Source organism: Suricata suricatta, chromosome 15 (genome assembly GCF_006229205.1).
Source record: "Suricata suricatta isolate VVHF042 chromosome 15, meerkat_22Aug2017_6uvM2_HiC, whole genome shotgun sequence".
Lineage (NCBI taxonomy): Eukaryota > Metazoa > Chordata > Mammalia > Carnivora > Herpestidae > Suricata > Suricata suricatta.
In genome coordinates, this window is record NC_043714.1 from 67,732,801 (window position 1) to 67,749,803 (window position 17,003).

At 55.0% G+C, this 17,003-nt stretch overlaps 1 protein-coding gene across 4 annotated transcripts in view; it reads right to left on the reverse strand.

Moving 5' to 3' along the window:
- Positions 1 to 694: 694 nt before the first annotated feature.
- ASAP1 (ArfGAP with SH3 domain, ankyrin repeat and PH domain 1) overlaps positions 695 to 17,003 on the reverse strand; it is a 310,121-nt gene continuing 293,812 nt past the window's right edge. For all 4 annotated transcript variants that reach the window (XM_029923855.1, XM_029923857.1, XM_029923859.1 and 1 more), the window contains 5 exons: positions 15,937 to 16,003; positions 13,621 to 13,679; positions 7,647 to 8,119; positions 5,721 to 5,843; positions 695 to 3,354 (listed from right to left, as the gene is read on the reverse strand). In XM_029923855.1, coding sequence (XP_029779715.1) covers positions 3,280 to 3,354; positions 5,721 to 5,843; positions 7,647 to 8,119; positions 13,621 to 13,679; positions 15,937 to 16,003 — 797 coding nt within the window. In that variant the 3' untranslated portion in view covers positions 695 to 3,279. The remainder of the gene's footprint in view (positions 3,355 to 5,720; positions 5,844 to 7,646; positions 8,120 to 13,620; positions 13,680 to 15,936; positions 16,004 to 17,003) is intronic.

Sequence of the window (17,003 nt, forward strand, 5' to 3'; positions counted from 1 at the left end):
CCTGGTGTCCCCGCCAAGCCCACTTCCCCAGCAGCATGGCTTGCAGGGTTTCTCTGGTCTGGGTGCGAGCGGGCACTAACACCACCACCAAGGACGCCACAGGAAACTGCAGGAGTGCCAGGCCGACCCCCGGCTCCGGGGCTGGGGCCTCCGGAGGTTCTCCACCTGCGGCTCCGGCCAGGAACACTGCGATGGATCCTGGGACGGCACCGGGGCCAGAACCACTCGTTTGGACTCAGACTCGGTCGTCTGCCAGCCGGGGCATGTCGTGCACGGCAGTGAACCTTCCGGAGCCCCATTTCCGGGCTCTGTAAAGCTGAGAGGTGCGTGCCTCTTGCTGGCCTAAGGGTCAGGTGAGATCACGTGGGCCGAGTGCCCAGCTCTGGGCCTGCCGCTGCCTGGCAGTGATGCCTGGGCACAGCCCTCCCCTCCTCACATAAAAGGGAAAAGTTGGTGCATGAAGGTGGGGGGGGAATGGGGGAGGCGCAGGCAGAATGCTGAGGACTTTTGTTCTGTAAGCCCAGCAAAGTGATGGACATTTTTACGTCTCCAAAGCGAGCTTTTACACAGGAGCTCCAGCTGGAGCTGGAGTGGCCTGTGTTATCTACCCCTCCCCCCGCCCTCAAGCCGAGCAGTCTTGATTCTCTCCAATGCAACAGAGTGGACAACTCACAAAATGGCTTGATTTCAGATGTTTGGGGTCAACTGAGAATATGTTTATTTGAAAGCAATTTTAAATATTAAAAAAAGTAGAAATGAACACATACAGTACTGGAAAATGGTCACATTAAATCCATGTGAAATGACAAGTGTGTGATGTCGGTCTGGAATTTACCGCGCGGCACTATGGGGTTCCCATACAACGTGTATAAGTTCTAGGCAATAAAAAAATAAATAGCAATTGCTGTTCAACAGTAAAATAAGACACAGGCTATTTGCAGAACGCAACTTTCCCCTCTGGGGGAAAAAGAACTAATTAGCTATTTTTTTCCATAAGGTTCCATACCTTCAAAATACTATATCATGTACAAAATTGCAGATAGTGGCTCACTGAGTTTAAGAACAGTATCAGATTCAAACTCAACCAAGATCACCCAAGGTATTTATCTCTAGCTTTCCTATGTCCCAGGGTAAGCTGGATTAGAGATTTCCTCACGGAAAACAAAGGCAGAACCAGAAAGAAAAAAAAAAAACCACTGAAGGTATTGAAAAGAAAAAAACAATGCATCTGTGTAAGTTGCTGCAAAGGAGGAAAAAAAAAACAGACAAGGACTCCATGTAATTTTAGACATCTAGGTTTCGAGTTTTTTAGAAAACCAGTTTATTTTGAGATCAGCCGAAAATACTGTAGGCCACAAAGACAAAACGGTTTTTTAATGCAACTGCGGACGCGTACTTGGATGAAGCAGGATGCCAGGGGGTTGGGACGCGCCCGCCAGGGCTGTGGCCCCGGGCGCCGGCGGGTGTGCATGGCCCATGGGGGCCACTGGCTGCTTCAAACCACTTTCCGGGGACAGCGGAGAGGCGGTGGTGCCGGTCCATTCACGCGGTTTCTCTCGGAGGCGGGTGTTCCAAGTTTCCGTTGCAATCCCTCCAGCAGAGCCGGGTGACTGTCACTGAGCACGGGGACTGCCGCCCAGGCGCTGTTCCCACGGGCTCAGGCGGGAGCTGTGCTTCTGGGAAAGGGGCATCTCTACTCAGGGCCGAGGTTCCCTGCTTAAAAATACCAGCTTTCTGTGCTGCTGCCAACAAGGGTCTAAGCGAATGGGAGGCCACAGGGACGCGCAGGCCTCGGGGTCCGGGGCCCCGCGGCTGGGGAACGGACGCCGGAAGAACGCGTTTCCGGAATCCAGACTGACGGCTCAGACTGAGCACTCGGGGTGCCCGCGTGGCCTGATGGCCGGGTGGGGGACGGGGAGAGGCGGGAGGGACACTGGCTGCGGGAAGAGCGCCCGTTCACAGCGCAGCTCTGGGCGGCCCTTAAGCACTTGGCTGTGAGCCGCCCCGAAGGGACCGCGAAGGGACCCGTCTGCTGAACGCAGCTTCGGGCTGGGAGCCTCCCCTCCACCCAGTGCGGGGGCGGGGCGGGTGTCTGGAGCACGGAGAAACAGGAGGCTAGTCTCAGCACCCCGACTCTTGATTCTCGGGGCTGGGGTGGGGGTGGGGGAAGTCGTGTGAAGGGCTGACTGTTAACTTCTTGAATCCTCTTTCACAAGTTTAAATTGATCAAGGACAAAAGTGGCAAAATAAGGAATCTAACCTGGGGTAGCAGACGCTTTAACAAGTTGGGAGGAGGCGAATTCTTACCATGAGAGGCAGCTTCACACTCCGAGAAGGCCGAATGACCGACTAGAAACAGGTATTGTTGCGACCTTATAATTTCTGCTTTAATGGCGATCAAGTTTAAAAAATGTACAGTTCACTCGTCCATACTATTCCTTTATAAAAGGCAGATTTCAGGTAAGCTTCTAAATGCATGCATAATGTAGAGGCTAATGTTTCCTGGCGGTCCTCGGTTCCTGAAAGTTGAACTTCACCAGATGTGTTTTAAGCTTTCGTCAAAATAGTCATGAAGGATATGTTATTTCTGCATAATGAGGTAATATCTCCGGGGCGGGCACTCGTCACCGTCAGACAGGATCAACCGACTGCGCCCAGCCTGCACGAGGCGGTGGGGACGGTCAAATGCCACCAAAGGGTTTGGGCCGGTGAATATTTTACTGAAGGAGTAACACTTATGTTTAACCAAGCACTTCGCTGTAATAAATACCAAGGTCGGTGTTTTGTAGCTGTAAACTGTGAACACAGGTCACTACAGGCTGGTCTGTCAGGGGGCTAACGTTTCACCTGGAGAACAGAACCTACCTCTCTGCTAATGTTGCGTTTTCAGTAACACAATGGAGAACACTGTTTTGTTAGGAACACAGAGTCAGTTCTATGCCTTTCAACGGTTTGCTGGGGACCACGTCTGTTTGCAAGGCCAGCATTTCCTATATTCTTGTGTTTGTCTGTTTGCTTGGAAACCAGCATAGAGATGTAAGTGCTAGATGCCAAGGATGGCTTTGGCAGACCAGTAAGGTGCGCCGGGTCCTGGGGCTACCCTAATACTGGCGAAGGCAGAAGACCACGGGCTATTTACAGCACGCACCAGGCCCCTCCCGAGGTGGCCCTTGCGTGAGTCTCTCGTTCTGTAACAGCATATATACATGTGTGCACAGGAGTACGCGGAGGCGGCAGTCTTGCGTGGAGATGTGGACAATCTCGAGGTTCTGCGCTTTGCTAGTCGGACAGGATGTGAACAAAGGACACTGGAAAGACCCCCTTCCTTTCGGGCTGTCCTTCGATATGCCCGATCTGCAGGGAGGAAAGAGAGTCGTCAGGCTGGAGGCGGCCAGCAGCTGCGGTGACACAGGCTCAGTGGATCAGAGCCCGTGGAGTTGGCCCACCGGCCCGGGTGCACTGCAGGCCTACCCCCCGGCCCCCCAGGTGAGCTCCAGGGCTCTTGTGACTGTGATGCTGTAATGACAGCAGAAGGTGCGACCCACTCAGCACTTCTCCAGGCTCTCGCCGCACCCACACGGCAGCCCCCAGGGGCCCGTGCCTGGGATCCCGGGATCCCTGGGAGCATAAGGACCTGCCTGAGGTCCTGCATGGGCTGCAGACTCCAGTGCACGCTCTCAACCAGGGTGCTAAGCGCTTTCCTGCTGAGCCATCTCACACAGACCTTGCTGAGCCTCCTGTCTGAAAACTGGGGCTAAAACACCCGTTCTTCTCAGGACTGTTGTGAGGTTATGTGAAAACTCACACAGACGGGAAGGGCTGCTTGTGGAACAGGCCTGTGTTCTGGTTGCCATGGGGGGAAGGAGACTGTTAAGTTCTGAGACGGACGGTGGCCTCGGGCCACTCTACTGTCTACTGCCCCAGCTTGTGAGCCACGATGCCAGGTAAGAACCTCCTAATAAGCTCAGTGAGGTCCCTGTTAATTGCATGACAGAGAATCCTGTCCTGAGACTTCAAAAGAAAGGGTAGGACATGCACACTGGCTTTAAGTGACAAAAGCAGAGCAGACGGACGGTGGCTGTCTCACATTTCCGTCTACGACACACCACAGGGTGGACAGAGGCTGGAGCAGGAGCTGTGGGGCAAGCCCGGGCCTGCGGGGCATGGATTTCTCCTCCGGGAGGTGGAGCTAACGTAAGACCTGACCTGCTCTCCTCAGGCGGTCTTCTTCAGCGGCATCAGGCCCGAGAGGGTGCTGCCCGTCAGAGACCATGGCGGGTGGGGGCGGGTGGGGGGGGGGTGGCCGTGGGCGGCATCATTGTTATGTCTGCTCTGGCAGATGTGCTGACGCTAAAAACTTTCTGCTTACTCCCTCTGGGTCCGCTGCTGTCGTCATCGCTTTCTCAGCAAGTGACCTGATCACTGCTCACTTTAGAACAGCAACGCATCATCAAAGGACATCCTTGTGAGGGGGGTGATTCATGTCCCATTTCTGAGCAGGGAACAGGCTTCCAGAAGGGACATACCTCATCCAAGGCCACAGGGCATGTGAGTGACCCCCACCGGGTCTCCAGAGCCCACCTCCCTGTCAGGACACTCATGTGCCTCTCTGGTAGGTTCTATCCCAGGAGTAGGCAGATCCTAACAGAGGCAGGAAGGGCCTGGGGCTGTCCTCAGCTTGTCCTTGGGTGGGGGGGGAGTGGGCCCTGATCCCTTCATTCAGGGCTTCCCAGCCTCAGCACTTCCAGCACGCAGGCCAGCGGTGCTGTTCTCCGAAGCACAGTGGCATCCCTGGCTTCTACTCGCCCTAGGCCCAAGGCCCAGGCCCCCCCTTCCCAGGTCCCCAGTGCCGCTGCCTCGGTCCGAGCAGAATCCCTGCAGCTGTGATCAGGAATCTGCAGCCAGCCTCCAGGCCCAAAGGCAGAGAAGAAAGGTACACGCCCGTATGTGTGTGCGTGTGCATGTGTGTACATGCGTCTGTGTTTCCGGGCCCTTGCAGGCTCCGCTGTGAACCACAGGTCCCCTCCCAGCAGTCAGAACGGGGTCCCTCCAGGCAGGGACCCTTCCTGGCTGCCCAGGAAGAAGCTGATGCCCGGGAACGACCAGAGGCCACCATCCCTGCAGCCGGGACAGCACAGACCTGCCAGCCGCCCTCAAGCCACTGAGAATCTCCAAACAGCCACGGCGCGAAGGCAACGACGCCTTTCTGTCCTGACACCTGGGCGGCAGGTTTTGATGAAAAAGGGATATTCACATATATTTTCATTTAATCCTCTAAAATCAAGCGAGGAAGGTCCAATAGCCCACTTTACCAGGACAGGGCTGCAGGGTGGATTCAGGACCGAGCCAGAGAACGGGGTAGTGGCAACCAAGGTCTCGGGGCTCCGAGTGGACTGGGGAGCAGAGCACTCAGGCTTCAGTGTCAGAGACGCTCCCGAATCCAGCCGTGGAACATGTGGAACTGAAACAGCAGCAAATGCCTGCGGCTCATGGTGGGGGGGGGGGCGCATCATAACGAGGGTAAAGCACAGGCACGTGTTAATGCTCCTGACCCAGTTTCGAAGGCCCACGGCTCTGTTTCGAGCACAACAGCTCTGACAGAGACACCCAGTGACCACATTGGAGGGTACGCGAGGCGGCCGGCAGGATCCGGGTGCGGGCGCTGCTCCTCCCCGCGGGGCGCCCTCCCCCCTCCTGCCCCCCGGCACCCTGGTACGTACCCACCACTCCTGGTCTTCCTCCCCCGTGACCACGATCACTTCCCCCTCCATGAAGGTGAGCTCATCGTCGTTGTCCGCCTGGCAGTCGTAGATGGTCTTCACTCGCCTCACCTTGTTCTTGCCCTGCAATAAAGAGACTGGGTTTTAGCTGAAAAAAAGGACACACGGACCTCGGGCACGTAATTTAACCTCCCGGAGCCTTGACTTCCCCCATCAGAGGGGAGGCATGTCTGCAGGTGCCCAGGGGCTGTGTGCTCCCTCCCTCTTCCCCGAGCACCAGGACGGAGTCCAGCATTTTCACCGGGAAGCAAACCACGGCGGGGGATGAAAATGCAGCTTCAGGAAAGCCAAGAAGCACCCCGCCCGCCCCCACCCCCCACAGCAGCTGGCAGGGCTGACAGCAGAGGGTAAAACGCTGCCAGGAAACATGATGTAAAGAAGAATGTGCATCCTTTGCAGACTGAACGCTCAGCAAACACATCTCTGTCCCTCACGCAAAGCACCCAGTCAGCACCCGCTGGGTGACCAGGACGCAGCAGCCAGGAGGGGAGGCTTCTGGGCAGTTCCCAACAACGTCTTAACATCTGATCGCTTTTCCCTGGGGCTTTTATCTGTTTTGGTTTTTAGCAAACAGAAAGATGCAAAGAGAGAATTCACCTGAGAAAGGGGGTTTCTTGGGCCTCACTCGTTAAATAACTTAGCATTAAAAAAAAAACATACTGTGGGACCCTGGGGGGCTCAGTGGGTTAAGTATCTGACTTCGGCTCAGGTCATGATCTCACAGTTCGTGGGTTCAGGCCCCATGTCAGGCTCTATGCTGACAGCTCACAGCCTGGAGCCTGCTCCGGATTCTGTGTCTCCCTCTCTCTCTACCCCTATCCTGCTGGAGCTCTGTCTCTCTCTCTCTCTCTCTCAAAAATAAACATTAAAAAAAAAAAGCGTGCAGTGCCTCTGGTGTTTTGGGTCAGCTGACTGCTCCCCTCCGAGCTCTGGGCTGTCCTGCAGCCACCCGGCTCCCTCTGCGGCCCCTGCGGGGCCGGCGCAGCCCGAGGACCGGCAGCCAAGGCGTCGCGGCTCTGAGGCCGGCAGGGGAGAATTTACAACGGGGAGGACGAAACGAGGGTGCAGAACGACCGTGCGGCGCGCAGCGGGGCTGGAATTCTGCGCACGGCAAGGCCGGTGGCGGCGCCCGGGTCTCCGAGGTGGCATCGTGAAGGGCGAGTGTGCCTGCCACACTGCACGCCGCAGCCTCCACGCTGGGGAACGGGTCCCCTGCGCCCTCCCTGTCCTCTGGGGCTGCAGGGACACACTCTGCTGCGGTGCTGTCTTCAGCACCAGTGAGGGAGCAAGGGCAGGACGGCCGTGGCGGGAGGCCCGTCGGCTCCTAGTTAACTGTGCTCCTCGGCCTGGGGCGCCGGTGTCCCCACCGGCGTGGAATCTTCCTGGAGCACTTTCCCCAAAACAGGGGTTTTGTTTTTTTTTTTTTTGGCAAAAAGCATTTTTATATTAAAATAAAATGGGTATATTATCAAGTAGGAAGCGTTTTGTGAAAAGGAGAGAGGGAGATGTTGACCGAACTCTGCCTGTGCGAGCTCTGCTCCCCGTCCGCCAGGAATTCGCGAGAAAGCACGGAGCAGATTTTCCGCGTCCTGAGACTCCAGGAAAGGGAGACTCTCGTCCTCCGGTGAGCAAGGTGGCAGCTTGGTGCCACTGTCCCTGCACCTAACTGCCCACCAGCTAGCCCGGTGACTGCATTAGCTCCTTTCCATGTACGAGGAAGCCGAGGCTCAGGGAGGGCCGATAGCGGGCCCAGGTCCTGACGCCTACCTGCTGGAGGGCCACACCTGTGTCCCTGACCGCCAGGCTCTGGGCCTGGGCCTCGGCCTGGGGCGAGCTGCCCGGCGCTGCACCCCTGGGCCTACCCACCGTATTGATCTTCCTGGGCAGGGGGACGGGCGTCTCGGGCAGAGTGGGCGTGAGGTCATTGGAGTCTTCGGATGCCTGCCTCTGGATGGCGTCCCGGGACTGCACGTTCAGGGACAGATCCCCCGGGTGTGGCTTCTGGGTGATGTCAGGGGGCTGCTGGGCCTTGGGCGACACGTCTCCTGCCTGGGGCTTGGCCAGCAGGTCTCCCAGCTGCGGCTTGGGCGGGAGGTCCTTCATCTGCGGCTTGGGCGGCAGGTCTGCCAGCTGCGGCTTGGGCGGCAGGTCTCCCGGCTTAGGAGGCAGATCTCCGATTTGGGGCTTGGGACCCAGTTCGGTGGGCTTCGGGGGCAGGTCTCCGGGTGGTGGCTTCTGCGGTAGCTCTGCTAACTGCGGGGACTTCTGAAAGAGCTCGGGCGGGAGGCTGGCTTTGTCCAGGGAGAGGTGGTGGCTGGTTTCTGTTTTCCTTAGCGCCACTGTGGGAAGGGACCACAGAGAGGGGGGTCACTGGAGGGAATCCGAGGCGGGGAAGTACTGCCCGCTCCGTCTGTCCCCAGGAGGACCGAGGGACAGTGAGTGCCCGCTCTGGGGCCAGACTCAGGCACACGTTACAGGATGTTATTTCACACCTCCATTATGTAGAAATGGGATGTCCAAGCTAATCCAGAATTTACAAAATAACAGAACTATTTAAATTTTTTAAAAAACCCAACTGTAACACAAACAGGTTATAGAGTTAAGTTTTCTACAAGCCTACCACCTAAATGGAGCCATTTAGAGTAATGTGACAGGGCGTCTGGGTGGCTCAGTCGATTAAGCATCCGACTTTGGCTCAGGTTGTGATCTCGAGGTTTGGGAGTTCGAGCCCCGCATCAAGCTCTCTGCTGTCGGTGCAGAGCCCACTTCGGATCCCCGTCCCCCTCTCTGTGCCCCCCCCCCAACAAACAAACATTAAAAAATACAGTAATGGGTCATATTTCCTTCTAGACTTTTCTGTATGTTTTCCATAGGTAAAACTTTTATCTGCTTTTATCTACACACCACTTTAGGAAGAGTATTGGTCAAGTCAATAAAATTCCTTTAACAGCAGTACATACTTCTTAACGTTGTTCTGTAGGTGTATCATGATTTAGTACGAAATCTTCACGTCTATACATTTCATACACGAAGAGATGAAAGGCTTCACTCCCCACCCACCCCAACCCACGAGGTAACCTCTATGTTTTGGGGAGTCAGGTCCTAGTCCGTACAAATGTCTCTTTAAAAAACCCTACACGGGATCTTCACAGACTGTGCAACTTCATTTTCTGCCTACTTAGCATGTCTGGGAGGATTTCCCAGGTAGGTCCCCCCATTCCCTGTGTGGCCGGGGCCGTACTACTGTGCAGTGTGGGGATTCCAGTCTGTGGAACCATACCCAAACCTCTACTGGTAGATCTAAGACCCTTCGGACGCGTCCCCAAGGCCACTCCGCCACATACCTACATGCTATGTGATATTGGGCAAATGACACGTCTCCCTGTGCCTCACCTTCCTTATTTCAAAACGCAGCTCAGTACAGGGAAAGGATTTGCCAGGCCTGGCAGGTTCTATGTGTTATATAAGAGTATGATCATGCTGTCAGGGCTGCTGGAGGGGAGGACCCACATTTTCACTTCTTGTAACTCGGGCTCCTGGTACAGAGGCCAAGCACACAGTACGCATTCATTCAGCAAGGAAGTAGCTGATTAAGGCACATGGAGTGAGTCGAACTAAGAACACTATTGGAAAGGTACAATGTTTTCCAAAAGGTATACTTAACATGTATTAAAAAAAAAAAGGAATAAAAGCTGAACGCCAGTGTTGTAAATGATCACAGGCTGTTTCTGCTCACAGCCTACTCAGCCCTGTCCCTTCCTAAGGAAATCAGATTCAAGGGCATACGGCTCACAGGTTGGCCCTTGAGTTCCAGCGGATACGACTTGGCTCAGAGTTAAAACAAGGAGTGCCTGGGTGCTCAGTTGGTTGAGCGTCTGACTTCGGCTCAGGTCATGATTTCACGGTTTGTGGGTTTGAACCCCGCGTTGGGCTCTGTGCTGACAGCTCGGAGCCTGAAGCCTACTTCACATTCTGTGCCTGTGCCTGCTTTGAATTCTCTGTCTCCCTCTTTCTCTGACCCTTCCCTGTTCATGCTGTCTCTCTCTCTCTGTCTCTTAAAAAAAAAAGAACATAAAAAAAAAAGAGTTAAAGCAAGTCAGGCTCCGCTCTCACAAGTCACAAATGGGGTGAGTGCAAGGCGGAGGCCGGCAATGACGGGCTGAAGCCGGGGATCCCCTGAGGCAGGGGGCGCAGCAAGCCCTGCTGTGAGCCACCCATGGGGGACAGGCACTGTCTGTGCTGGGCAGAGAGAACCCTAACACACGCAGCATGGAATCTATCCCAGAGAAAGGATCAAAGCCAGGCCGGGAGACGCTTGCGCTCAATGTTGAGCACAGCTCTGGTCACAGCGCCATAGCTTCACACCGTGTGGACACGGAATGACAGGGCCTACATGACATTTCATGGCACCAGACAACGGACTGTGGTGCAGCCAGTAAAAGCTACATGATGTGTAATTTGTTATAGAAAATGTTGATTTATTATGTGGAACAAAACAAAATGAAACAAAAATAACTCTAGCTTAAATTGAAACCTAAAACAAAGCACAGAGTAAAGGGTATACAGCAAATTGTTTTCATGTTGGGCGATAGAAAACTTGGGGTGGTTTGTGTTTTTCTTTTTTCTTTTGATTGTCTGTGCTTTTTGAAAATCTTCTAGAACGAATACATATTCTTTTGTAATAGGCGGAAACAAAATAAGGAGTTTCTCCTCCTGGGAAGCTTACCCAACCTCTTGCTATTCTATTTCCAATTAAAAGTCTCTTCTGAACTGCCTTTTTAACTCTGAAGGATTGACAGAAAGATTTCCCCCCTAGACTGGACTACAGGGAGCACACTGCCAGAGTGAGGCCCAGTAAGAACAAAACTCTGACCAGGGCGCCTGGGTGGCTCCGTCGGTTAAGCGTCCAGCTTCGGCTCAGGTCATGAGCTCATGGTTCGTGGGTTCGAGCCCCATGTTGGGCTCTGTGCTGACAGTTAGCTCAGAGCGTGGAGCCTGTCTTCAGATTCTGTGTCTCTCTCTCTCTCTGACCCTCCCCTGCTCACACTCCTCTCTCTCTCTCTCTCTCAAAAATAAACACTGAAAAAAACAAAACAAAACAAACCTCTGACCCCCATGCCACTCCTTGCCAAAGCCTGGGGGGTTACGGCGTAGTTGGTTCGCATGGGCTGGACTGGGTGGCAAGTAAGTGGATACAGCCCTTTGAAAAGCACTGTAGGCCAGAGTCTGGCCTGAAAACCACTTTTCCCTTGGCCATGACCATTCTACTCCTGAGAATGGCTTCTAAGAGCATAACTGAAGAAAGGAGACAGAGGAAGAAAACCCCTGCAAACTTCTGGCCCGGCTCCCAACGGAAGGGGCTGCTGCACACCCGCCGCGTGAGATCGGGCCGATAATTGACCACTAGCCAATGGCCTTGCGGAGTGTTTTAACGGATGGAGGACTTAGCTTTGACCATTAACAGCCGCACACTGCACATAAGGAGAGACCATCGGATGGTATCTACCTCCGGACAGAAGGACATGCCATCGCCCAGGCAGTACTTCTGCAAAAGCCTGAACTTGCATCTGATCGGGTCTCTAGATCCAACTTCCAACTGACCGGAGAACAGAGGACAGAGGAACAAGTTAAAACAACTGCAATGGGATGCAGTCAGCAAAACCCAAACCGGAGAACCTCTGAGGACAGATAACCCAGTTCCTTCAACAATAAATTACCAGAAAAGGAGAGACCGGCAAGGGAAACCATTAGCCTAAGACACTCAAGAGACAAAACAGTCAACTGCAACTTGTGGATCTTATTTCATTCAGTCTTGTTTTAAGCAATTTGTTAAGGAAAAAAACGGGGAAGTGGTGCGCCTGGGTGGATCAGTTGGTTGGGCATCTGATCTTGATTGTGGTTCAGGTCACGATCCCAGAGTAGTGGGATCGAGCCCTGTGTTGGGCTCTGCGCTGAGCGTGGAGCCTGCTTTGGATTCTCTCTCTCTCTGTTTCCCCATCCCCCTCTCTTCCCCACTCAAGCTCTCTCTAAGATTAAAAAAAAAAAGACAGGTATTTATGAGATAATTAGAAATGTAAACTGGGTATTTTAAAGTATTAAGAAGTTTTTAGTTTTTATTTTTTGAGAGACAGAGGGAGCATGAGCTGGAACGCCTTCCAGAGCTGGGGAGGGGGTGGGGCTAGTGCATCAGCACCGGGACCTCCTGAGGACATGGCCTGCCGCCTCCTGGGTGCCAAGTGCAGGCAGCCGGGACACGTGGTGGTGAGCATGGGGTGGAATGGGCTTACGTCCTGTTCGCGGAGAAAGCAGAAGTGAAGCCGCTTCGAGAACAGGGGTGAAGGAGAGGAGGGCCAGGGTGGCGGTGAACTGGTGGATCCCGTGGCCGGAGGGCGCCAGGTCGCACCAGAGGCCCAGGTGAGCTCCGCGGTCAGGATGCAGGGCAGGACCACTGTCCTGACTGTGAGCGCGTGCAGAGCCAGCGCGGGAGGGGCACGGAAGGGGAGGGAGAGCGTTTGGGGAGACGCTGGCTCAGGAGGGGGTGTGGGACCGTGAGAAGGTAGCCACAGTGGGGGGTGTCCCAGTGGGGGCTAAGAATCGCCAGGGTTTGGGTGCAGGAGGGAGGGAGCGGTACGGGCAGGTGGAAGGACTGGGCGCTGAGGTGTGACGGGTGGGAAAGAGCGCGGGGCGGGACGTGTGCCCAGCTGTGGCGAAGTGGCAACAGGGCCGGGGAAACACCTCACGCTTCTGTGGGATCAGGACGGCCCTTTGGGCAGAAGTTAAACAAAAACAAAAAGCAAAAAAAGGAAAAACGCAATAAAACAATGACTTGAGATAAAGGCTCTGTAAAGCCAGGGGAAGCTTCCTTTGTGTTCCATGGGGAAAGAACTGGCAGCCCCCTGGACTCGCTCGTACCACACGGGAGCCCGGTCAGCGTGCCTCCGAAGACGGCACTTTCCTAAAGACCTCTGGAGCGGGCCGGGGCCCAGTCTCTCACCAGGAACCAGAAACTTTGGCTTCCGGGGTCAAAGGTCTTGCCGAGGCCACCGACAATCACCACGGAGCGGCCATGAGTCCCCTGAGCCTCCACCTGCAGCTGATGCGGGCCCTCTGGCCTCACGGGTCCCAGTGAGGGGTGGTCTCGCAGCTCCTGAGGCGGGGCCGGGAACAGAGGCGAGGGGGCAAGGGGGCAGATGAGGTTTCTACGGGCTGGACGTGCGGATGAAAAGCTCATCAGGGTTAAAGAAGATTTGGTCAAAGGGCCGAGTGTCTTTGCTTGGCATGGAGGCAGCAATGAGACACTGCTTGCTTGTCCTCAGAGCACGAGTACCTCTACTTTGCATGAGGGATGCCACCCCAGGGGAGAATTTCTGTGCCCCTCAGCAGCCAGGGGCTTCCTGAAGCATGATCTCATTTCGTCCCCACGAAGCCTCACGAAGCAGGTGTTCTTGCCCACCTTTACACGTGAGGAATCGGATGCTTTGGGAAGCTTCCGCGTCTGCTGTCCAGGCCACTCGGAGAGGGAGTGGGAGAGCTGGTCCTGGTTCCCAGGCCTCTCTGACCGTGTGTGCAAGAGCAGGAGAAGCATCCCCGTGCCCGGGGTGACTGTGTGCCTTCCAGAGAAGGACTGTGGCTTTTAGGAAGAGTATGGTGTTCTGCTAACCACAAAATCTGAGTTTATAAATACCCTCTTCACTGAACAAATGCTTATTGGGCACCCACCACATGCGGGGTGCTGCTTCAGGCCTTCGGGACCAAGCCTTGAACTAAAGAGACAGACACCTGACCCCTGGAGGGCACAGTGACACTTGAATTCCGTGAACACGAGAGAGAGGAGTCTTACCTTTCTGAGGTAGTTTAGGAAGGACTCTTGGACCGAGGGCAGTCTTTGCAGAGCCGGTGCTGATTAATAAATAAGAATCATTTAGGATCTCAAAAGGCTAGAATGTCATTAGTGAGATTATATTCACGGATATCATAGGAGTTTGCTGAATTCTCTAAAAACCCTTTCAAAATTTCTTTAACAAAAGATTACAGTCTATTCTCCACAATTCGAGACCTGCCTGGGTGGGGAGGACCCAGGACAGGGTGAAAAGGCCAACCCTGTGAAAGCTAAACCTGCCTGCTCTTCCCCCGCACACCTGTCCGCAGAGGTGCCGACTGAGAGCACCTGGCATGACGCTGTCCCCCACAAAACCTCAGTCAGTCTTCTCGTGGGGTACGGGTCTCCCAACCTAACTCTCACCGCCCCCACCTCCAGGCGAGGAAGAACTGCTGTCTGTGGAGTTTCAGTGACGAAGCTGGTGGGGGGGTGGGGGTGGGGGATGTAAACGCAGACCCCTCTCCGTCCAGCGACAGAGCCCTGATGTCCTCCACGGCCCCAGAGCAGACCGACCCCCAGGCTCCCCCTGAGCTCTCCTTCCTGTTGGAGCACTTACACAGTGAGTGGGGAAGAGCACCCAAGTCCTGGGAACAGAGCCCACTCCAGGGGGTCCGAATAGTTGAATAGTTGAGTGTTCCTCCCCACGCTCCTGCCACTGCAGACACGCCGGGGCTGCAGGCGGCACCTGTCAGCTGAAGCCCAGGGTTCCCCTTCAGCGAGGGGTGGTGGCTTTTCTCAGGACACCAGAGGATGCAGACTCTGACGGCAACAGCGGCTGAGCGCCTGAGTCCTCTGTGCCAAGAGCCCCTTTCAAGCGCTCATTTGTCCTTTCCTGTCCTACGATGTGCTAAGAATCGCTTGTTTCTCTTTCTCTCCTAATTGCATTTAGAAGAACAGGGAAAGCCAAGCCAACCAAAGAAGACAGAGTCAAAGAAGACGACAGAGTGCACGTATTCTCAGCACCCATGCAGGCCTCAAACCCCCTCGGCCCCAACTGCTCTCTCCTCAGCTCCTGGGTCCCAGGCCCCCGGCACCACGGAGGGCCATGAAGTCCCTGTGACTCTGGAAACAGTAAACACACAGAATTTGCCTCCAACACCTCCAGGGTGTGTGTCTCTCATGTTCGGCCTTGGCATCCTCTCGGGAAAGCACGTTGGCCGGTTGCTGACGTGAGCACATCGTTGCTCCTGACCAGGGCCCGAGGCCAGCGCTGAATGCCCGCGGGCCCGACCTGCTCCCTACGGAAATGAACATGAGGTCGCAGTGCGCACGGGTGCACGTGTGTGCAGCTGGATTCTGTTCAGAAAGCACTTTGTGGGCTCTCTGCATGTGTCAGACACTCTTGCCCCTCTGGAAGAAGTCTCCAGGGGTGCGGTCTGCGTCCCCCAGAGCGGGGCGGAAGGGGGCAGGGAATGGCAGGTGGGACATGAGGGAAGGGGACGATGGGACCCAGAGTCTGGAGGACAGCTGTCTGAGTCCAGTTCTGACATCTGCCACCACTTAACCTCTCAACCTCTCAGGGCCATGAGGAAAGAGTAATCAGCCTATCTTACAGAGCTGTGAAGACCAAATAGGCAGAGGCACTAAAATAAACAAGGACTTTGTTTTTCTTTCTCCTTTGATAAGCTCTGGAAAGCAACCTGGCCCGCCAGCTGACTCTCCCTAAGGTCTTGGGGCTGGAAGTGGCTCTTTGTGTCTGTCTCAGACCAGGCCTCTAGGGAAAACCCTTGCGCTGGGACTGGGTACGCTCTCCCCACAGAATATCCCCTGAAGTATCCTGTTTCAGCAAAAGGAGGGAAGGAAGGCGCCCAGTTTTCAGCCTAAGCCTAAGAAAACCTCACAGACGGGTCCTCGGGAAGAGTCACACTGTTAACGTTTACAAACCTCCGGGCTGTCGGGTTTCCCCGAGGACTGCCTTCATTCCCAAGTCTGCCAAGAGGAGTCAAGAGGGGAAGTAACGGAGCTACTTGCTAAAAAATTAAAATTAAAACCTCATCCTGATAGACTCTGTGATATTGGGGAAGTGGGGTCTGGGCACCCCACCCCCCGCCCCCCGGGACCCTGGATGGAGGAGAGCTGTGCCTATCGACAGCCCAGTCTGAAGACAGGCGAGAGGGGCTTGCAAGGCTGGGCATGGGACCCGTGAGCGTGTCCACAGGAAACCAGCAGCGGCTGGCGGGCCACACTCTGGGCAGACTGCCACTAAAGCCCATTCCTAGAATGCACAACGGTCACCTGTGAGCCCGGCCGAGGAGGGGAAGCGGGAAGGCAGCTTACCTCGATTGCTGAGATAGTCCCTCAAACTTGTTTGCGGTCTTACTTGACGGCGGACCCACATCGTTCCCTGCAGGGAGAACCAGAGGAGAGGCGCGTCTTCAGATGCGGAAACAGAATAAAGGGATGCAGGGCTTCGCAGACAGACACCCCTCTGGGTCCCAAAAGGGATTTCAAAAACTCGAGCTAGAACGGTATGTGTTTCTAATTTAAAACAAAACAAAACAAAACAAGAAAACCGAGTGCCGGTTTGGGTTCTGCTATTAAAGGAGTATGTTGCCAAGAGGGGGAGCCTGCTCCCAGGCAAGGCCTCTGAGACCACGGGGCTTTGGAGATGTCCCAACTGCCTCAGGATCTCGTCCTCAGCTTGCGGGCAGGGAGAGAAGAGTAAAACCCCAACTCACACAGAGGTGCCCATGCCAGGAGACTAGTCCGGGGAGTCGGACTCAGAAGAAATACATAACCCATAAAGTGTGTGTGGGGGGGGTGGGGGTGTGTGCGCGCACGCATGTGGACACACTCAGCAGATGCTTTTCCTCCTCTCAGTCACTTCTGTTATCATTCACTCAAATATAGCACTTTTTAAGCACCTACTGTGTGCAAGGCATGAATGTGGAGCAGGAGGCACAAAAGGAAATGAAATGTCGCTGCTCTCGCAGTCTGTGACCTGGCCTGGGAGGTGCACACGCACCAGGTACACTAGCGATGCGGATGAGAGGGACGCACAGGGCTGGGTGCTGGGAAAGGAAACCGTGTCTAACTGGTATGAGAAACCCAGAGTCCTTTTGGGGGACGTGCAAGCCACCTTCTCACGGTGGAGCTCCAACCAGACACGCGTCTGTGTCCACAAGGCAGGGAGGCTGGCTCGAACAAAGGGGGCTCTTCTGAGACCCGTCCGTGGTGGGCAGAGCAGAACTCCCGGCCACCAGGCTCTCCGGAGGATTCCCTGGGAACCCGCAGGGGTGCTGGCAATCTCCAGGGCTCTAGCTCATTTCCTTGTCCGCCTTTCCGAAGGTCCCTTTCCTCCCCTAGACACCCATGATATCTCTCAGGTGCCGTTGGGAAGGGGC